We start from the raw sequence: 21,015 nt of genomic DNA on the forward strand, positions 1-21,015 counted from the left end.
ACATCCGTTTTCCTTTACCTTGTTTTGTGCCTTAGATTAACTTTTTCATGCTGTTTTTTCAAGATACAGGAATCCAGAGAAGTAGAAAAAATGAGTCAGCAGAAATCCCAGTCTCCTGCAATTCAAGCAGTGTCCAAGTCTCCCAAGATCAGTCAGTTAAAGCACAGCTATCAGGAAGGCAAACCCACTGTTCCTGTAAGTGTGGAATTAACAAATGGTGAGCCTGAGAGGGTGGAAAATGGAGACATGAAATTGGAGCAGGATCTGACTCTGTCAGCATCAGGTGAGCAAGAATAGTTGTGTCTGCTGCTTTCAGTTACAATCCTTCTATTGGAAAATGCTCTTTTAGGCTATCTTGGGGAGAAGTGACTGGGGTTATTGACTCAGATAATGCTTGGCTTTTCTTAGTAGCCATCCTTAGCTCTACATTATAGTGTCTACATTATAGCTGTTGAAGAAGGGTTCATGTTATCCCTAGAATTCTAAAATTATATATGGTTTATTTGCTTAGAATTATAATGGAGTTAGACTTGATTAGGTTGATAAAGGGAAGGAAAGGAGGAGAATAATGGCAATTCTTGGGAAGTGACAGAATCACTTTGAGGTAATTGAAGTCCTGTGGTAAAAATGATATGTATTATGAAGACCTTGTCATAAGCAAATACTGCTTCCAAATTGGGAATGTAGGATATTCCAAAACTAGAAGTTTGTAGCTGTTGAGAAATACAGATGACAAAATCACGGCATTAAAAATGAGTGCTTTGATATAAACAATAGAAATAACATCAATGAGTATTTTTGTGTGACTTCTTGAAAGTGGCTTTAGAGGAGAACTGCTAAAGAAAATCTACAATTTTTAACCTTTTTACCTCTGTCATGTTTCTCCTTTTAATCTTCCTTAAAAAATGAAAGCACTAGATTCAAAATTGTCTCTTTGTGTGTTTCATTAGAGGTCACAACTGATGGAGAAAAGGAAATGGTTAAAGGCATCTTAGAAGATGTGGTCAAGTCAGCTGTGAAAGGTAACAAAATCTCCTAAAATAGGCCAGATGCATGTGCATTGACAAACTTGTATTCCTGTGAATATAAAAGCATGGAAGTTATTTTTTGTTACCGAGTATATTGTCAAGAACACCTATTGAGGCAGGAAGAATTGTTTTTTGTCTCTCAATATTATTCGTTTGCTGGTAGCTAATAACCTTTCTAATTTACCTGTGCTAATTCTGTCCCACTTGGTTGTAGAGCTTCGCAAAGCCATGGGATACAAAAACCTCAGTGGGTGATTTTAAGCAGTTTTCCTTTTTCCCCTTTAGTGGCTGAAGAAAAACAGGTAACAGAAACAGTTAAAGCTCTACCTGCATTAGAGACTGCAGAAATTCTTTCTGGCTCTAGTAATGAAAATGTACAAACAAATGGGATTCCAGATGATGGGCAGTCTGTTTCCTCGACTGATAATCTGGTAAGTAACTTCACTGGATGCTAACATGTATTTAGGAAAGAAGAAATGTGTTTATCATGCCAGCTAGTACAGTGGGATTTTGGAGAGAGAAGGGGCAGAAGCTTTGATGTATGTGTCCTCCTTGAGTTTGAAAACTGAAGCAGGAACCGTGATTTAAGTAGATACTGAAAACTCTTCTAAAATTGCTTATGTTGGCTGTATTTTAATACAGGGTGGGGGCAGAAAGGAAGAGTCAGTTAACACACGTGAAAAGATCCGAATATCTTGTAATCCTGTTTAGGTTTAATTTAAACTTTGCCAAATGTGTCTTTGTTAAAAAAATTGTAGATAATTCTGAGGAGCTGTGGAATCTTCTTAATTGCTTCCTTCCTGTGTCTCACTGAGGATCTGATGTTGTGTTTCTTGCTTTCAAGGAAACAGATGTATCTGGACATCAAGCTGCTGCCAGATTTTCCCATGTACTACAAAAGGATGCCTTCCTTGTGTTCAGGTCGTTGTGCAAACTCTCTATGAAACCACTTGGTGATGGACCACCAGATCCCAAGTAATGAGACAATATTTATTATATTGTCTTCTTCAGGTAGCTTTTGGAGGCAGTTAAGTAGCTGCTGTAGAGTAAAGCTGGTATTCAAAATGCACCTGTCAGGCCCTTTAGTTACCCGATGAACCTAGGATTGAAGTTTGCTTCAAATTATTAAAAATTAAATACTTGAGGGTTTCTTTGTGTAATGGGCTTATTAATCTTACTAGTCAGAGTGGCCTTGATTTTGCTTTTTGTGGTGCTTTTGATGGGGGAGTAAGGGAATACTTCTCAGTGGCACTGAGTTGTTTCTGTTGTCCTAGACTACGATGTTAATACAGCTGGAAAATCTCCAAATTAAGGTGGTGGATGTTGTCCAAAATCATTGCGGGCTGATTTCTACCCCACCTACCCCCACATTGAAATGACTTAAAATAGCAGTCATTTCTTCTGACGGGGAGCAAATGCCATAGCATTCATGTTAAATACAAGTATGTATTCAGAAACACAATAAAAAGATATCTAATGTTGAATTTTTTTCTAGATCCCATGAACTGCGTTCTAAGATAGTGTCTCTGCAGCTTCTTCTCTCAGTACTGCAGAATGCTGGTCCAGTTTTCAGGACACATGAAATGTTCATCAATGCAATCAAGCAATATCTTTGTGTAGCATTATCTAAAAATGGAGTCTCTTCTGTTCCTGATGTATTTGAGCTCTCTCTTGCCATCTTTCTCACGCTGCTTTCAAATTTTAAGACCCATTTAAAAATGCAGATTGAGGTGAGAGACTTTCTATCTTAATTTGTATGATGCTCTAGTTCTCAAAATTACTGCAATGATAAAAAGATAACTGGAACTTTGAAGTTAATGTCTTGGTTTTGTTTGCTTACTAAACTAGTATATTACGACTGTGTTCAAATTCTTATAAACATGGGATGATACTCTTCAAGAGAAATTAGTGGGTAGAAATGGATTTGTACATTTGACATGGTTCTAATAAGCTTCAGATCATCAAGTCCTTTACTTCATTTATCTTGCAGGTCTTCTTCAAAGAGATCTTCCTGAATATTTTAGAGACTTCTTCAAGCTCATTTGAACACAAATGGATGGTGATTCAGACTTTAACTAGGATTTGTGCAGGTATTGCCATTGTTGTGAACAGCAGTCACTTCCTCTGTCAGCAGATGAAAATTATTGCATAGACAAGCGTCGTGTATCATGTTTAAGTGTGAAAAACTAAATTTGATGCCATAGTGTTTGGATTAAATGTCTGGATTCATCCCCGCTGCTTGCTCCAACTGGCTGGATCCTTTTAAAAATGCAGTTACGCTGAATGCTAATACTCACACTTTCTTTCATTTCCCAGATGCTCAGTGTGTAGTGGATATTTATGTTAACTATGACTGTGATTTAAATGCTGCTAATATATTTGAACGCCTTGTAAATGATTTGTCCAAAATCGCACAGGGACGAAGTGGCCATGAGCTGGGAATGACACCTTTACAGGTAAGAAAAAGCTTTGAAGATAAGGTGCTATTTTTTCCATAAATGGTGCTATCTCTGCGTCATCGTTGATACTTCCAGTGGTTTGTGTTGTCTGTAACCTACTGATGTTATGTACTTTTTACTACTTGGTTCATTTGCAGTTGGGTGCTGAAGCAGCATGATCAATTTTGATTCATTGTGAGACTGGCTTGTTCTGGGCTGTTCTGTTGGGCTGCCATGGGAGAGAATCAGATGAGCCTTTCTCTGCCTTACTGAAATAACTTTTTTTTTCTGTACCTTTTACTTCAGTAGCTTCATCTTGTGTTTGCTTTGTCCAAGCTTTTTGTGCCATATCTCCACCACAAGTATTTTGCTTTTAAAATTACACTTTCCCAATCCTTAGAGGGAGAGTAGAGTACAGACTGCTTTCAGCAAGAACACATTATTCTGATGTTGGCATTGTCCTGCAGCACTATTTCTCTAGCCCAGTCTCATGGCTTTCAGGGCTGAAATGAACTTGGTGCTCAAGTTGGTCTTAGAACTGAATGCACCTCACATGTTCCACTGGAATTGTTTCAATGTTTTACTGTGCTTCTTTGATCTGAAAATGGGTTTTAAAACCAGGACACCTTTGTTCAGATTTTGAATAGAACTGTTTGCTGTGCAGTTAAGGTAGTGAGACACTTGTCTTTCTTTGGAAGGATCTGACACTGTAGAGACTCAGTAAATGGTCATAATCATTCCTACAGTAGAGGGGCTGTATTTAGGATTTGGTGTTTGTTGCCCCTTGGTTGTACTTGTCAGTTATCAGTTGACAAAAAAAGCTGGAATGTGTTCTGGTGTCAGTATGGTTACAGTTGCTTTTGGCCCAGATGTATCCAACCTAAATGGTCAAGGGGCAGAAACTTTGTATAACCAATAGATTTCCCCCCAAGTGACAAAATCCCTAAGATTTGAATAGTGTCATGTAATGCCTTCTAAAAGCTTGTTGGTATACCTATATTGGTGGGGGTGGTTCAGGGGGTCTTTTCGTTATAGTTTGGCTTTTTTTAATTGTTGGTTTTGGTGTTGGGTTTTGTTTTGTTGTTTAGGAACTAAGCCTGAGGAAAAAAGGACTTGAATGTTTGGTTTCTATCTTAAAATGTATGGTTGAATGGAGCAAAGACCTTTATGTGAACCCCAATCATCAGGCTAGCTTGGGTAAGATTTTTTTTTTTTATGGAGAGAGAGACTATTTCCTTTAACAAGTTTGCACTTGTGTTTATTCAGTGGTTAGAAGCTCTTCAGAAATGTAGATGATAGGTTTTTACATAACAATTCATTTATACAAATGAAGTGTTTTATGAACAATTGTTAATGCTGTTGCAACAACCAACACCCCAGGTGTCTGCTTCAGATAACCAGGTTCTATTTAAGAGCTTTAGCCAGGGCATTGGCTACACTATAAAAGCTGGCTCATGCAGAACAAAACATTGACAAATCTTGCAGTTCCTAAGTTGAAATGCAAGATTTTTTCCATAGCTGCTGCTGTTCTTCTGCTTTTTGTTGGATCATTTTAGAATTGCATCAGTATAAGCACCTTCATATAGTGTAGACTGCCATGAAGTAGACATGGTAAAATAAGAATATTGATTCACACATTTCAACTAAAAAATACTATAACTAAAAGCTTTTGACTGAACAGGATAACTGAAGTCTCACCCTGTTTATGAATAGGCTCATATAAACCATCTGAACAGGAAATGGCTGAAGGTAAAGGCCTTGACAGTGGAGGGAGACGGAGTAGCGTCAGTTCTTTGGACTCCACTGTCTCGTCAGGAGTTGGAAGTGTGGGTACTCAGACTGCTGTCCCAGATGATCCTGAGCAATTTGAAGTCATCAAGCAACAAAAGGAAATAATTGAACATGGGATAGAACTGTGAGTCTAGTGTAACAAGGAAATGGAAGTTCACTAGTAAAATAAATATTGTGTATAACCATATTGCTGTGGTTTTCACACAGTCAAACCTGCAGGGACACTTACAAATTGATCTTAATGCTGAAAACACTTGCCTGCTGTTGTCAAAATCTAGCTTACACTGGAGGCTATTGTAGTTAAAAGGAATTTGATAAAATCTAGAGTAAAAGGTGGTTTCACAGCTTTAGCTTGTGATGGTTCAGCTGCACAAGAGAGGAAAGTGTCTGTATATACCTTGAGAGAAATTGATGTGAGCAGGCAGTTAATGTTGTTTCATCATTTACATCATTTGTTGTCTTTTATTGAAATGCTTTGGAGAATTAAATCATTGTCCAGCTCAGCTTTTCTTCCTTAATTTGAGGATCTTTGTCTATAAATGCTATAAGAAGGTCTTGAATAGCAACATTTTTGACATTTCATGGGAAGTCTCCAATTTTTAATATTTTAAATGGGTCAGGTGTTAAGTGAGTTTTCCAGCAATAGCTTTTAAGCTTATTAGCAACTGAATGTACTTTGAGATGTAAGCTATGGTGTAATATGGATAATACATTTCTTCTAACTAGAAAAAGAAAACTATCCTGTGCTATTGCTCTCTTTGGTTTATAAGGACTCTGTAAAACTAACAATTTATAGGATGTGATATTTTTACAATTATATGTCTCAATTTCACCATGTTTTTGTCTGAACAGGTTTAACAAAAAACCAAAGAGAGGAATACAGTACCTTCAGGAGCAGGGAATGCTTGGCACTACGGCAGAGGACATTGCGCAATTTTTGCACCAAGAAGAACGCCTCTGTTCTGTAAGACTACATTGTAATTAATAAAATACTCTTGCCCCATCATCATCTTCCTCTCTTCTGATGTCTGTATGCACTCTCTCTCTCTGTAGTTCATATTTCATTAATGGATAACTGGAAGTGTAAGGGTTCTAATGAAGGTACTTAATAATGCTAATTTCTATTTACTTCCTGTCCCAGGCTTTTTAGTAAAGTAGCTCTGCTTACATTAAAGCACTGGAGGGATTCCCCATAAATGGGAACATTCATTTTTTTTCTATTTCTGCATTAATGGTGTCTTGCCAACAAAGGAATATCAGGTACTGCAGTGGCAAAGCATTCTCTGCCGCACATGAATTTGAGCGCAGTTCAGCTTTCCTTGGCTCACAGTAATGCAGATCTTGCTTTGGGAAGTGAAGGAAGCAACAATATGCAGACTAAAGGCATTTCCAATGACACTGGTTTTTTGTCTTCCCTCTAACGGTTGCTCTGCTTACTCAGTGAAGCGTATCAGTCTTACAAAACTGACAGCTATGCAATTCTTGTGCTATAAACTTTCTTGCAAAGCTGGCAGTTGGATTGCACAGTCATAACTGTTTCTTGTGTTTTCAGACTCAAGTAGGGGAATTTCTTGGGGAAAGCAACAAGTTTAACAAGGAAGTGATGTACGCCTATGTAGACCAGCTTGATTTCTGTGGAAAAGACTTTGTCTCTGCTCTCCGTATATTTCTGGAAGGTTTTCGTCTGCCAGGTGAAGCCCAGAAGATTGATAGATTAATGGAGAAGTTTGCTGCTAGATATATTGAATGCAACCAACGGTAATTCAAAACCTTTGTACTGGATAAGTGCCTGAAGAGGGCTGTATTGTTTGTGGCCCTTAGGGGCAAGACGCAGCTTGTACTCATATTGGGTCAGGAATTTCTGTAGGCTGTTCTGAGGAGCACATCTTGTTGCTGGTATTGGTGCTGAACCTAGGCAAAATGGAAAATTTGGGTAGGAAGTACACTGATGCTGACATTTCATTAAATCCCACATCCTTGCTAGAAGGAATTATTGGAAGAGGAAGCCCCAAGTATGTTAAAGTCTCTCAGTATTAATTGTTCAGTTTTTAAACAAATGTAGATCAGTCAAGTATAAACAACAGTAATAAGCAGTAGCAATTGCTAAAACTGAAAATGCATGGCATAAATAGCTAATAAGATGGTATATGTCTTTGCTTGCCCATTTGATGTTAAACAAAATGTACATATGATAGTCGACATCAAGTAGGCAGCGTTGCTCCTGTTTCTAATGCAGTTAACTAGCACTGAATTTCAGCTACATATTCAGGCTTAGCTGGATGTTATTCGTTAGTCCAGTAGATGCATCACTGCATTGGTTCTGTATAATTCTTTATGAAACCTTGGTGGTGAAAAATAAGCTGTTCTTCAGATTTCATGGGATTACCCAAAGGAGGATAATGTTTAATCTTTTGAGTATGTACTTGAAAATTCCATTCATTGCTAGTTTTCGAAATTGTGAAGAAGATGATTTTATATTATTTCCCTTTTTATTTGCATTTTAAAACACTTGAGGCTTCGTGCGTTTCTAAAGACCAATTTTAGGCTGTGTTAGCTCTTTGGTTGAATGCACAGCACTACTGGGTACTTTTCTTGCAGGTAGAAATAGAGCTAATGGATTGAGGAAGTAGAGCTCTAAAACCCTGTTTTGTTTTTTCCTCTTTGCTAGGCAAACACTATTTGCTAGTGCTGACACTGCCTATGTTTTGGCCTACTCTATTATAATGCTGACTACAGACTTGCACAGTCCACAGGTAGCATTTAAAACCCCCCAAACTTCAAACTTCCCGAAGTTCTAATTTCCTGGAACTGAGCTCAGAATCAGATATCCAACTTCCTTGCTTTTTTACAGGTAAAAAATAAAATGACAAAGGAGCAATACATTAAAATGAATCGAGGAATCAATGACAGTAAAGACCTGCCAGTAGAGTATTTATCCACAATCTATGAAGAAATAGAAGGAAAGAAGATTGCAATGAAAGAGACAAAAGAATATGCAATTACAACCAAGACTAGTAAACCAAGTAAGAAGGAACTAGAAATTGGAAAGACCACAGTGCTCTTGAACTATTGTAGTAACTTTCAGGATGTCATGGTGGAGTTCACATTCCTTTTTAGAAACATCTTTGTGCGATACGTAAATTACATTTAGAATGGCTAATACAGATACTGGGAATGAAAGTGGCTTAGTTATTACTTAGTGCTGCTTCTGTGACAGAAACAGCTGTATAAGTGCATCTGGCACCATCGCAGAGAGGCACTAGGAACTAGATTTGGGTTTTGTTTTCAGACAGGGGAAAATGGTGGAATAACTGAAGGTGGCACTTTTAAAGTAAACGTCTTGTTTCCACGTGTTAGACAACAGGTTTGAGTTGGTTTTTCTGCCTCCCTGTCAGTATCATGTCATAGTTCAGAGGCTGGCAGGTGCCACATTCCTTGTGATAATGCTTGAAAAAGAGATCAGAGTTTATCATGACCTAATCACCTATCCTCATCTAGACCAAATGAGGATTACTCTGCGTAGTGTACACTATAAACCAGTATCCCCTGCTGTACTCTTTTACTCAGAATGGCTGGCAGAGTGAATTAATGATGTATGCCTCTCAAATGATAGATCTTAACATGTGGCATATAATAAAGGCCTGAATTAGTTGTTTTGTATAGAATTAAGTCTTAAGTTGGGATGTGGGTTTTGGTGCTGTAGTTCCTTGCTTGTAATGTATGAGAGCCTCCTGAATTTGAACGTTCTGGAAGATTTTTATGTTCAGATTTTATTTGCAATGCTTTTAACATTTTGTGATGCTCAATACGAAGACATGCAGTATTCTCATAAAAAAAGGAACCAGTGCAACTGTGTGGTGTTCCCCGTAGGTGTAGCTAATGAGAAGCAGCGGAGGTTGTTGTACAACTTGGAAATGGAACAAATGGCTAAAACAGCTAAAGCCCTCATGGAAGCAGTAAGCCACGCAAAGGCTCCTTTTACTAGTGCCACTCATCTGGATCATGTCAGACCCATGTTCAAAGTGAGTGTGAAGTTCTCCTTGTACCTTCATTGCTAAGCGTTTTAAGCATGAAAAAAAAAAAGGTGGAAAACTACTCTGAAGAATTAAGTGCTGCAACACTGGACTTCTTTGTTTCAGTTACCTCATGTTTTGGGCTAAAATTGTAATAGACTTCTGACCTTAGTTTCTTCCTTTCTTTAGCTTGTATGGACTCCATTATTGGCAGCTTACAGTGTTGGCTTGCAGAACTGTGATGACACAGAAGTTGCATCCCTTTGTTTGGAAGGAATACGCTGTGCAGTCAGAATAGCCTGTATCTTTGGAATGCAGGTTTGTGTCAGATCTGGCATGGGGCTTGTAAGGGCAGTGTAGGCCCTGGGAGACAAATGAAGAATTACAAGCTTATGCATAGAAAATAAGCGGTCTTACCTACTTGCTTGAAATGGTAAAATAAAATATTATCATCTTGTTTTAGTTTAAGATCTCGATATCCCACCAAGCATTTCTTCATCTCTGCTTTCCTTTTATTGCTGAGTCTTCTACTAGGAGTGTTTGCTAACTGGCATCCTACTCTTCTTCAACTGGAAAGTGCTCTCATAGCGCCACATACATAGAAAACTCTGTACGCATGCTGGAGAGGTAGCTTTCTCTAGCTTTACAGGGATTTGATTATGCTTGTTTCTGTTTCGTAGCTTGAACGGGATGCTTACGTACAGGCCCTTGCTCGCTTTTCCTTGTTGACTGCCAGTTCCAGTATTACAGAAATGAAACAGAAGAACATAGATACCATTAAGACACTTATTACAGTTGCTCACACAGATGGCAACTATCTTGGGAACTCTTGGCATGAGGTAAATCTTGATTAGTTTCAATAGTGCAACTGTGTTTTCTTTGAAAACTTTTGAAGGATTTTATTCTTCTACTACTACTGCTGTGTTATGTTCTGTGGCATCACACTTTGGCTATGTGATAATTCGAGCCAGAAGGTACTCTAGCTGGCATATTGCTTGGACCTGGTTTACAGCATACCATCACAAATGCTTGTGCCAATCCGAGGGATTATGTGGGGGAGTAAGAAGGAAGTCAGTTTTGTCCTGATGGCAAGGCACGATTTTGGCATTCTCACTGCCAGTGTTGGAACATCGTTACTCAAAGTGGTAGCTGTAATAATTCAGTCTTTTCACCTCCCTGGGACAATGAATTCTCTCAAAGATCAACTCCAAGTTTGTGGGTTTGGAAATTGATGCTGTGAGAAGTAATAAAAAGGTTTCCTCTACTAGTTAGAGATCCAAGTTAGACTTTGTGGGTACTGGTTTTTTTTTTTCTTGTCTTGGAATGATTCATGGCAGCTGGTGATCTTGAGTGAATCACTCGACTTTATTTCCAGTTGTATTAGTAATGTTTCAGCTATATCACAACTGTTAATGTTGTCAAAGTAATTTTAAAGGTTAGAGAAAGTAACCTTTAAAACTTTTATTTATAACTTGGAAAGTTACAAATATTAAATATATATATATGCTAGGAATAAAAATATGACGGTTTCCAGAAACACAGTGTTTAAATATTTTTTGTTGTAGATCTTGAAATGTATTAGCCAGCTGGAACTAGCACAACTAATAGGAACTGGAGTGAAAACCCGGTATTTATCTGGCTCTGGGCGTGAAAGGGAAGGAAGCATCAAAGGTTATGCATCTGGAGGGGAAGAGTTCATGGGCCTGGGATTAGGTGAGAGTAATAATCTTGAGCTTCACAAAGATCCATATATAAATCAAGTATGATGGCTAAGAAAGATCAGTGTTACAGGATATTAAAATATATTTACTTCCATTTGAAAACACTCTGGAGCTGATGCTATGCACGATAATGCTGAATATAACAGCTGTGCCCAGCATTGATAAATTGTGTCTGAATTAGAGATCGTATTTTAAAATAACATTTTATCATTTCTAATCTTAACAGCATTGTTATCATCTTAATAAATGTGATGGTCAAAACACAACGCCTTAAGAAAAAAACCCCATACTTCTTAGTGGATATTTAGTTTTGTAATAATCTGGTAGAGGCAAAGGCACAATCTGCTCACATAAATTCCAAGCTAATTAGAAGCAGTAGTCATGTGTCTTTGCTTGTATAAAGTTGGGGTTAATATAAAATCATGATTTCGTGATGCTAAATACTGGGGTTTAATGGTTTTTATTGTAGGTAACCTCGTTGGAAGTGGAGCTGATAAACGGCATATGGCGAGCATTCAAGAGTCTGTGGGAGAGACCAGTTCACAGAGCGTAGTGGTAGCAGTAGACAGGTACTGGGGGGGGTATCATCTCTATCTGGGGAAAATGTGACCCAAAGTTATTGACCATCCTCACTTCATTTGCAGACTCTGAGAAGGGCTTTTGTTCTCAAAGCCCATTTCTCTTGCGAGGCAGATGCGGATACTTAGGTGCTTTCTCTGGAACCAATAAGTAGACTTCTTTAGGCATGTAATAGTCACAAGCCAAAGACTGTCATTAAATAGCAGTACAACTAATGTAGTATATTGTGAGAAGGGGCACTGTTTGTATGCATGTGTTTTCAGAGTAAGCTAGTGAAGACCAGAATTAGGTTGGTGTTACAGTATTTAGGTATTTTTGGTTTGCAAATATGTGTATTATCTAATTAAATTATGCAGTTTTGGTCTTCTGAACATCAGTATTTCAACATTTCTTTAGTTGCTCTTCTTCAGCTCTTTATTTGTCACTGCATTCTTGTCTGAATTGTTATCTTTCTTAACAGTCCTAAAAATGTTGCCTAAAGAGATGCTTCTATCATAAACCATGTGTTAGAAGGGGACTTCTTTTTATAATGATTGAAACTATTGGGCAAGTCTGTAGAATCATATATATTGAGACTTGCAGTATTCATTGTAACATAAATTTGTCTGTTACCATATCGAAGTCTAAAAGATTCGGGAACATTCTTCACTTTACATGGTCTGAACTCCCCTCAAGACTTCTTGAGAAGGAACAATGGTGCATTCACAGTCTGTCTGCTGTTTGTCTTGACAGCCCCAGCTTTAGTATTCTTGAACCGTGTTAAGATCAAGCAGATGGCTGCATCCAGTGATGTCTTGCAGCAAAGCTTTCTTAATGTCTTTATTCTCCCTATGAAATTTAACATGCTGGCACCAAAATGAGAGTTCCAGGACTATGTGCTCTGGATAAAATTGTGAATCTGTGCCTCTTCCCTGCAGTGGGGCAGGGGCATAGTAGACTGACTAGCAGGAGGGACAAGAATGCTTAGGCTAGGAGACAGGACAAGAACTGCTGCCAAGGAGTAAGAATAAAACAGTTGCTTTTTATGGCACGGGGGATTGTCAAGTACCTCCAGGATATGTACTGACGTTTGCCTACAGCAGTAAAATGTGATTGACTCTTGTGGATGTGCAGCTAAAACTGCAACTTACTTATTTGTTCCGTAGGATATTTACAGGATCAACACGTCTGGATGGAAATGCAATTGGTATGTATGCTGGCCATTTTGTGGGTTACAGGAACTCTTGCAATGTAACATCCTGAACTTACTGTAGTGTCTTCTAATGTTAGTTGACTTTGTCCGATGGCTGTGTGCTGTTTCCATGGATGAGCTGGCTTCCCCACACCACCCACGGATGTTCAGCCTGCAGAAGATAGTGGAGATATCCTATTACAACATGAACCGCATTAGGCTGCAGTGGTCAAGGATTTGGCATGTGATTGGAGATCACTTCAATAAGGTATTTTTAAAAATCAAGTTACAGAACACACATGAATAGCAGGACTCAGTCAGCTTTTACCTTTTATGTTCTAAGTGGTGTAGGCATCCAGTAAAGGCATTTAAAGGAAGCACCTATTTAAAAACCTAGAGTGTATGCATAGAAATGGAAATGCTTATGGCAATGATCTTTAATCACTTCATGACATGATTTTTGTATTTGTAAGTATGCTTTATGTCATTGTCTTATCCCTTCTGATCAAATGCCAAGTTAGTTTTCCTAAAAAATTATATTTCTGTAAAAAATATACAGGTGATCCTGGAATAACAGTTATTTTCTGTTGGAAACTGGACCATGTTTGAGTGGGGCTTTTTTAACCTGAGCTTATTTTTTTAGTGTCTAGCTGGCTATTATAGTTCTTCATTTGTTGCATACAAAATCCATGGGTCTGTTTAGTTGGGTCAAATGACTGAGAAAGCCCTCTTTGAAAGTAATGGCTATTTTCTAAATATCTGAAAACTTGAATGTGCTAATGATTTTTAGTAGACTGACTCAAACCTTGAATGATGAATTTGTTACTCATAACTAATACGTCAGCTGGTGTTTGAAAGTATGTTTTCATTCTAGGTTGGATGTAACCCTAATGAAGATGTCGCCATCTTTGCAGTAGACTCATTAAGGCAACTGTCAATGAAATTTCTTGAGAAGGGAGAATTAGCCAACTTCCGCTTCCAGAAAGACTTCCTAAGGCCTTTTGAGCATATTATGAAGAAAAACAGGTGTGATGCACTGCACTCTGTGTGTTAGCTTGCTTTAGTCCTGCTTAAAGATGCTACTTGGTGTGGGTTAGATTGTCATGTACATGGAAGTGGTGCAGTTACTTTGTGGCTGTGTGAAGTTGTGCCACTTGTGAAAGTCTTGCTTCCCTTTTTCTTTTTAAGATCTCCAACTATTCGGGACATGGTAATACGCTGTATTGCTCAGATGGTGAACTCTCAAGCTGGTAATATTCGTTCAGGCTGGAAAAATATCTTTGCAGTCTTCCACCAAGCAGCATCAGATAATGATGGGAATATAGTGGAGCTGGCCTTTCAAACTACAGCACACATAGTTAGTAAGTAATGCTTGGCAGATGCAAGTACCCAAAATAAGATTTGCTGCTGTGACTCTGATTTAAAAGGCCTGTCTGAATAAGACTTTTGTATTTCCAGGTAAATAAACACAGGATCTTGCAGCCAGACAGTTTAAACTGTGCAGCTGTGTCTTACCCGTTAAGTCTTCTGATTGCTATGGACAGGAAGACTTAGATACAGATATCCTGCTATAGAACTTTGAAAGTTTGGAATAGATTCAATAAGCTTGTATGCTGCTCCATCTGTCACACTTTGTTTTGCATTAAGGAATGCATTTAATGATCTTCCATGCTGATTTTTCTTTTTTTCCTCTGTTGCTACAGAATATGAATAGTTGCAGGCTTAGGTAATTTAGGTAAATTTAGTCAACTTTATTCCCAAGCTTACATAAAGCTTTACTCCTGTTATTTCTCAAATATTTTAAGAGCTTTGGCTTGTATATGGTGTGGGAGGAAACTGAGCCATATAAGAAGCCATGAAATAATCCTAGATTATAAAATTGGTAATTATCCAACCTGAGAGAATGTTATGCTGACCAATTGGGGCAGTGGGGTGGGATGGGAAAATTGTAAGGAAAGATAGACCCATATTTAATCTAGAAGTTCTGGGCCCTTCATGTTTGTCCCTTTGGTAGTGATATACCATTTCTGACATACCTAGCTCAATGCCAGTTTATCTATGGATGTCAATATCAGTGAATTTTTAACAGTGTGTGTGTTTGCTCTTCACAGCAAATATTTTCCAACAGCACTTCCCAGCAGCAATTGACTCATTTCAGGATGCAGTAAAATGTCTTTCTGAGTTTGCCTGTAACGTTGCATTTCCGGACACCAGCATGGAAGCCATCAGACTTATTCGCTATTGTGCAAAATATGTTTCAGAGAGACCACAGGTATTTTGTTTTAATTTTTCCCCCTTTGTATTCTCACGTTATTTTGTACTGTTAAAACTGAGGCTAACCTTGTAACTAAGAAGAGCTTTTGGACTCAAAATTCAGTCTTCCAGCAGCAAGTATATGTATTAAAAGCTTATTCAGAATTAGGAGTCAGTGTGGTATTATGTAAGCAGTAAAATAGCACTAACTAAAAAATGTGGAGTCTTATCAGGCCAAATTTGAAATAAATGAATGAAATAATTGTTTTGTTTTAATAGTATTAGGATGACCTGGAAAACAGTATTCTTGTTCTGTCATCCTGATTATGTTTGGTTACCAACACATATCAGTTTATTATGTGAATACTTAATATAATAACCACTTCCCTGAAAAGAGCTTGGAATTAGATTGCAGTAGCATGTTACCATTGCAAGACATGTACACTGTATTCCATATGCCAGAAAAGTGTAGAACTGCTTTATGCCAAGCTTGAATTTCCTTATTATCTGTATTTATATAGTTGTTGCATGTCACTGTTAAACTTGCGTCCTGAAGTCCAAACCTCTGCAACTTGTAAAGCCTTTATCGGGACTTAAGTAAAATGGATTTAAATACGCATTTTCCATGTATTTTTCCCCCAGTATTTTCTCAAATAGTTATATCTCAGTTTTATACTTAATATTTTACAGGGTTAGAGTGTTATGGAAGAAACTAAGCTAACTTTTCAAGTCTCTCTGTGCCCCTAATGGTATCTGAATCTGTCAAATTTAGAGATTTTTGAGATTATTGTTTTTAATCTCTTTCTTGCCCATCTTTAAGGTCTTAAGAGAATACACAAGTGATGACATGAATGTTGCTCCTGGGGACAGAGTATGGGTCAGAGGATGGTTTCCCATTTTATTTGAACTTTCTTGTATCATCAATCGATGCAAATTAGATGTTCGAACAAGGTAATAAAGCTTTATTATTATTGTTATTATTCAGCTACTGAAGAGATCAGGTGCACATTTTAACATCTCCTCATTCACTTGTGTGGGTTTGTTTATAGAGGCTTAACAGTGATGTTTGAAATAATGAAGAGTTATGGCCATACCTTTGAAAAGCACTGGTGGCAAGATCTGTTCAGAATTGTGTTTCGGATTTTTGATAATATGAAGCTCCCTGAACAACAAACAGAGGTAAAAACAAAAACCCAAAAAGCAAGCAAATATTCGAGTTATTTTTTAAGAACTCGAACAATCAAAGCAGCAGTTGGTATTTTTTGTCTTGCATTGTATTTCCAACCCATACTGCCCCCAAAATAATGAGGTTCTGTGATGTGTATGAAGTTGTCATAGTATCCAGTGACCTATGTCTGTCTGAATATTTGCAAGGAGAATATTCACTCTTTGTTATGAAAATGCATAGTTTTCTGAACAGCATTCATGTGACCAACTAAATGCTTCTGACAAGCCTTCTGTGGTACTGAAGCTTTAATCTAAATTCTGCTCCTCAGAGGCCACATCCTTTGTTGAACAGCCATGCATAAGCCAAGTGCTGTCATCACAGAAGAGATCTCACATAAAAAACACAGACTTTTCTTTTTTTCTCATAGAAATCTGAATGGATGACCACAACATGCAACCATGCACTTTATGCAATCTGTGATGTATTTACACAATTTTATGAAGCTTTAAATGAGATCCTTCTTCCTGATATACTTGCACAGTTACACTGGTGTGTAAAACAAGGTAGCTTATTTTACTTGTATCTTTTGCTTAATGTATTTTTCTGAAATGACCATTAATTAAGAAGGGAAAAGTTAGCTGAATTTTGGAAGAATAAAAACTATTATTAGGACAATATGTTAAGTCACAGATGAATGCACTGTCCTAAATATTTGAGCATCTTTCTGTTTAATCGTTTAGGTAGCTCTTCTCTTAATGGTGCGTCTGTTTATTGTGCTATTGTACAAAGCAAAAGTTTTTGAAGAGTTGCATTGATCTTCTCTCAACAACCTTTATCTATTTGGCTGCATGGATAAAATACCTCATTTATTTCTATACACACACATATATGTACATATGTATTCTGATTTTTTTCCTTTCTTTTTCTTCCTTCTTCCCCCTTTTCTTCACTCAACCGCATAGAACAAATACAACGTCCTAAAGAATGTGCTTTCTTTTGTGCTTCAACTGTTATGCCTGAAATCCTGCATGTTGCCAACAGGGAATATGGGGGGGACTACCTTCAGGAAATCATGAGTTTCTAATCAGTGTTTTTCCTTCCTTTGTCTCACTGTATGCTTCCTTTCTGCTTCTCTTCTGTCCTTTGTCTTCCCTGTTTGGATTTCAGTCTCGTGAAGTCTAGTTTTAAACACTATTTTTTAGTCAGTAGGTTCCTAACATTGATATTTTAGTACACTTTATTTGGTTTTGATACCATTAATTTCACAATATTGGTAAAAATGTCTAATGGGGCAGTAATGGAGAATGTTTAATTTTTCATTGATATGGTAGAATTGATAAATCTGGAACATTTCTTTCATAGATAATGAGCAGTTGGCTCGATCAGGTACAAACTGCCTAGAAAACCTGGTCATATTAAATGGACAGAAATTCAGCCCTGAAGTCTGGGGACAGACATGCAATTGTATGCTAGAAATCTTCAAAACTACTATTCCTCATGTGTAAGTTCATAAACTTAATTCTCATACAAATACTTGCTTTAAGAGCAACAGTCTTTATCTATTTTTGTTTTACTTTTTGAAGCTTGCTGACGTGGAGACCTGCAGGGATGGAGGAAGATGTAGGTGAAAAACACTTGGTAAGAGTTAATTCAGTGCAACAAACTGACTTGAATGGTTTGTGTTAGGTTAGTTTTCAAAATATTTTTCTGTAGAAAATGTAAACTCCAGTTTTTGTTGTCAAGTACATCAGTTTGCATTTAATATAAGGAATGGACGCAGGAAGCCTTTGAATCTAAGATGTCTGCAAACTGATAGTTGTTTGGTAGTGTTTTGGATTGCTAGAACTGTTCTGCATTCTCTTCTAGGATATAGACCTGGATCACCAGTCTTTAAGCAGCATGGATAAAAACGCCTCAGAAAGAGGACAAAGTCAATTTTCAAATCCCACAGATGAGAGCTGGAAAGGTGGTCCTTATACAAGTAAGGAAAACATTCAAGTTTATTAAATAAACTTTCATAGCCATTCCTAGTCCATTTTTGTAGTTCTGTAGAGAAAGTTTTGAGGCACTTTAAACTTGGGGTACAGATGTACAACTTGTGTTTATGCCTTGCAGAGATTTTCTCTTTACAAGATAATTCACAGCATTGCTGTATCTCAAAATGTTAATGGTAATGTAGCGTTTTGCTAACCTGTTGTAAGTGAATTGTCGTAAGTTGCTTCTGAAAGTTGCATTGCTCCATTTCCTTAGACCAGAAACTATTTGCTGGCCTCCTTATAAAGTGTGTGGTACAGCTGGAATTGATACAGACCATTGATAATATAGTGTTCTATCCAGCAACAAGCAAGAAGGAAGATGCTGAGCACATGGCTGCAGCTCAGGTATGGTCAGACTTACAACCTTGTTGTGGCAATAAAAGTATTAAGAGCATGGCATGCTCTCAAGTGTGTTTATGAAATAGTGTATACAGTTTCTTCCTGTTTCTAACTGAGCATTACCCTGAATGTGTATCATTACTCTTAAGCTGTGCATTCAGGGTAGTGTTTTGGGGAATGGTATAGCTAAATTCCTAATGAAATTAGCTAAAACTATTGACCATTTTTAATGAAATTTGACATTAGCCGAGGATGGGGAACTTCTACACTGTGCAGCATTTAAACTTGCACCACGTTTGGTGTTTTTTCAGAATTTAGCAGACCTACTCAGTCAGCTTGTACAGGAGAGGAAAGGTTTTATATTGTATTGCTAGGACTTTTCCATGCCTTGATAAGGGAGATTCTTTCCTTGTTGTCCTGAGAGTTTTGGGTTGTTTCTGGTTTTGTGGTTGTTTTTTTAGTTTGTGGTTGTTTTTTTTGTGGGTTGTTTTTTTTTTGTTTGTTTGTTTTTTGGTTTTGGGTTTTTGTTTTTTTTTTTTCTTTTTTTTTTGTGTTATCACTAATTAGGATAGATCATAACTTCTCTCTTGTAAAATATCCTATTGAAAAGAGTATAACTGATATTTGAAAGACGAATCTCTTGTGTCATATTGCGAGACCAATCTGTGGTGTCATATTGCACTGTTTTGCTTCTATGTAAAAATGGAATCTGGAGTTAAAGGTATATGGTCTGTGAAGTATCAAAGTCTCTAAAGATTATATAAAAAGAATGTTATTGACATTCCTTTCCCTCCTTCCCTCCTCACCCCCTTTAGCGAGATGCACTGGATGCAGATATCCACATTGACACAGAAGACCAAGGAATGTATAAATATATGTCTTCACATCACCTCTTTAAGTTACTGGATTGTCTGCAAGAGTCTCATTCATTTTCAAAAGCCTTTAATTCAAATTATGAGCAGCGAACTGTGTTATGGAGAGCAGGTGAGGCTTTTATTTGTGTTTGATAAAAAATAGAGCTCCACTTAGAGCTTTAGCTATGGAGAGAGAAAACTACACCATTGCAATAAACTGCAGTTAATCTGAGAGTGTTGCATGCTTTTATTACTTGTCTCCTTCTTAATGATATGGATAATTCTTTTTGCTAAATTATCTGCTTTTTTGACTAAAGATACACAGTTGGTACCACTGTAGTTAAATATCTTTATAAATAGATTTGGTCTCAGTTAAAATCAAGGAGGAAATACTATCTGGACAAGAAATCATTACTGTACATTAGCGGAGGTATTGTTGATAAACTTCACCTCTTGGCAACTACAAATGTGAATGTTCCCTCTCTCCTTGTGTGTAACTGACTTCTAGGGTTCAAGGGTAAATCCAAGCCCAATCTCTTAAAACAAGAGACCAGCAGTTTGGCTTGTTGCTTGAGAATACTCTTTCGAATGTATGTGGATGAAAACCGCCGAGACTCCTGGGATGTGATACAGCAACGGCTGCTGAGGTGAGAGCAAGCTGACTTGGTTCTGCTGCCTTCTGTTCTCAGCCACTATGGTGCATCCCTGCATGCAAATGTTCTGGTTTCAGTTGCTGAGCAGAGCATGAAAGGTATATATTAGGTATATACGTACAAAAGTGGTGGTGCATGAACACTTTTCACATCTGAGTACATAATGCTGTTCAGAGGCATACAGAGTGCAGTCTGAGCTGCTGTATACCTGGAACTTGGGTAAAGGTATAAAAACACTCAAATTAGTATAAAAAGTTATTGGGGTCCCCTTTATTTGAGGAGCTGTGGGTACATAGAAGTCCAGAACATTAAGATCTAATCGAATGTGAAGAACTCTTAAACTCTCTGTTGGCACTAGTGCAGTGGATTTCAGTAGCATTCCGATTTATCAGCATCTGTGGACATACTAATCTTTTTCATGTGTAAAAGGGGAGGTCCCATGCCTCCTGCAGGTAAAGTGGCACCCCAAAAAAGCCCTGCTAAGTGCTACAGTTTATACCTTGTGTTGACGGTCTACATCAAGGACCAGAAACTTATTAATGCCATAGTAATCCCTCTTTAATCCATGATGCCAAGCAGATTTTTAATAAAGCAGTCTAGATGTGAAAGGAGAGCTCTTTCCCATTGCTGTTGCCTAAGCTGTCCCAGTGTAAGGATCAGGAAATAATGCTTGCAGGTTGAAGATGGCAACACTTTAATTACATAATGTTTATGAGGAAAATCGGACTCTTCCATCTCTGACTCCATGGCTCCTTGTTGAAACTTTCAGTTCCATTATCTGTAACAACTACTGTGACAGAAAAATATTTGAGACAAATTTTGTAATTTAAGTTATTGCAAGTGCTTGAAGACTTCACATGGAATGCATCTTGCTTTGAAACAAAATACACTATGAGAGGACAAACAATATGTGTTATACAATCTTTTCATGTGTTTTCTTTATGGCTTGTTTGAACTGTGTTGTCTCTTCA

The 21,015-nt window shown here is 37.6% G+C and overlaps 1 protein-coding gene across 1 annotated transcript in view; it reads left to right on the plus strand.

Annotated features, from left to right (window-relative positions):
- Nucleotides 1-21,015, plus strand: part of ARFGEF2 (ADP ribosylation factor guanine nucleotide exchange factor 2) — a 36,304-nt gene that overhangs the window by 9,870 nt on the left and 5,419 nt on the right. Inside the window, exons 6-37 of the mRNA XM_061441647.1 lie at nucleotides 64-283; nucleotides 951-1,022; nucleotides 1,314-1,459; nucleotides 1,873-2,003; nucleotides 2,524-2,758; nucleotides 3,019-3,118; nucleotides 3,345-3,484; nucleotides 4,555-4,663; nucleotides 5,180-5,381; nucleotides 6,110-6,221; nucleotides 6,810-7,015; nucleotides 7,926-8,010; nucleotides 8,109-8,280; nucleotides 9,128-9,279; nucleotides 9,460-9,588; nucleotides 9,951-10,109; nucleotides 10,836-10,983; nucleotides 11,461-11,560; nucleotides 12,716-12,756; nucleotides 12,840-13,009; nucleotides 13,616-13,767; nucleotides 13,930-14,102; nucleotides 14,853-15,013; nucleotides 15,815-15,945; nucleotides 16,044-16,173; nucleotides 16,590-16,725; nucleotides 17,525-17,663; nucleotides 17,746-17,800; nucleotides 18,029-18,143; nucleotides 18,413-18,543; nucleotides 19,353-19,521; nucleotides 19,900-20,038. Coding sequence (XP_061297631.1) covers nucleotides 64-283; nucleotides 951-1,022; nucleotides 1,314-1,459; nucleotides 1,873-2,003; nucleotides 2,524-2,758; nucleotides 3,019-3,118; nucleotides 3,345-3,484; nucleotides 4,555-4,663; nucleotides 5,180-5,381; nucleotides 6,110-6,221; nucleotides 6,810-7,015; nucleotides 7,926-8,010; nucleotides 8,109-8,280; nucleotides 9,128-9,279; nucleotides 9,460-9,588; nucleotides 9,951-10,109; nucleotides 10,836-10,983; nucleotides 11,461-11,560; nucleotides 12,716-12,756; nucleotides 12,840-13,009; nucleotides 13,616-13,767; nucleotides 13,930-14,102; nucleotides 14,853-15,013; nucleotides 15,815-15,945; nucleotides 16,044-16,173; nucleotides 16,590-16,725; nucleotides 17,525-17,663; nucleotides 17,746-17,800; nucleotides 18,029-18,143; nucleotides 18,413-18,543; nucleotides 19,353-19,521; nucleotides 19,900-20,038 — 4,460 coding nt within the window. The remainder of the gene's footprint in view (nucleotides 1-63; nucleotides 284-950; nucleotides 1,023-1,313; nucleotides 1,460-1,872; nucleotides 2,004-2,523; nucleotides 2,759-3,018; nucleotides 3,119-3,344; nucleotides 3,485-4,554; nucleotides 4,664-5,179; nucleotides 5,382-6,109; nucleotides 6,222-6,809; nucleotides 7,016-7,925; nucleotides 8,011-8,108; nucleotides 8,281-9,127; nucleotides 9,280-9,459; nucleotides 9,589-9,950; nucleotides 10,110-10,835; nucleotides 10,984-11,460; nucleotides 11,561-12,715; nucleotides 12,757-12,839; nucleotides 13,010-13,615; nucleotides 13,768-13,929; nucleotides 14,103-14,852; nucleotides 15,014-15,814; nucleotides 15,946-16,043; nucleotides 16,174-16,589; nucleotides 16,726-17,524; nucleotides 17,664-17,745; nucleotides 17,801-18,028; nucleotides 18,144-18,412; nucleotides 18,544-19,352; nucleotides 19,522-19,899; nucleotides 20,039-21,015) is intronic.

The sequence above is a fragment of the Pezoporus flaviventris genome, unplaced genomic scaffold (assembly GCF_033815535.1).
Source record: "Pezoporus flaviventris isolate CSIRO_AGI_PZ_B2104156 unplaced genomic scaffold, CSIRO_AGI_Pfla_v1 ptg000213l, whole genome shotgun sequence".
Lineage (NCBI taxonomy): Eukaryota > Metazoa > Chordata > Aves > Psittaciformes > Psittacidae > Pezoporus > Pezoporus flaviventris.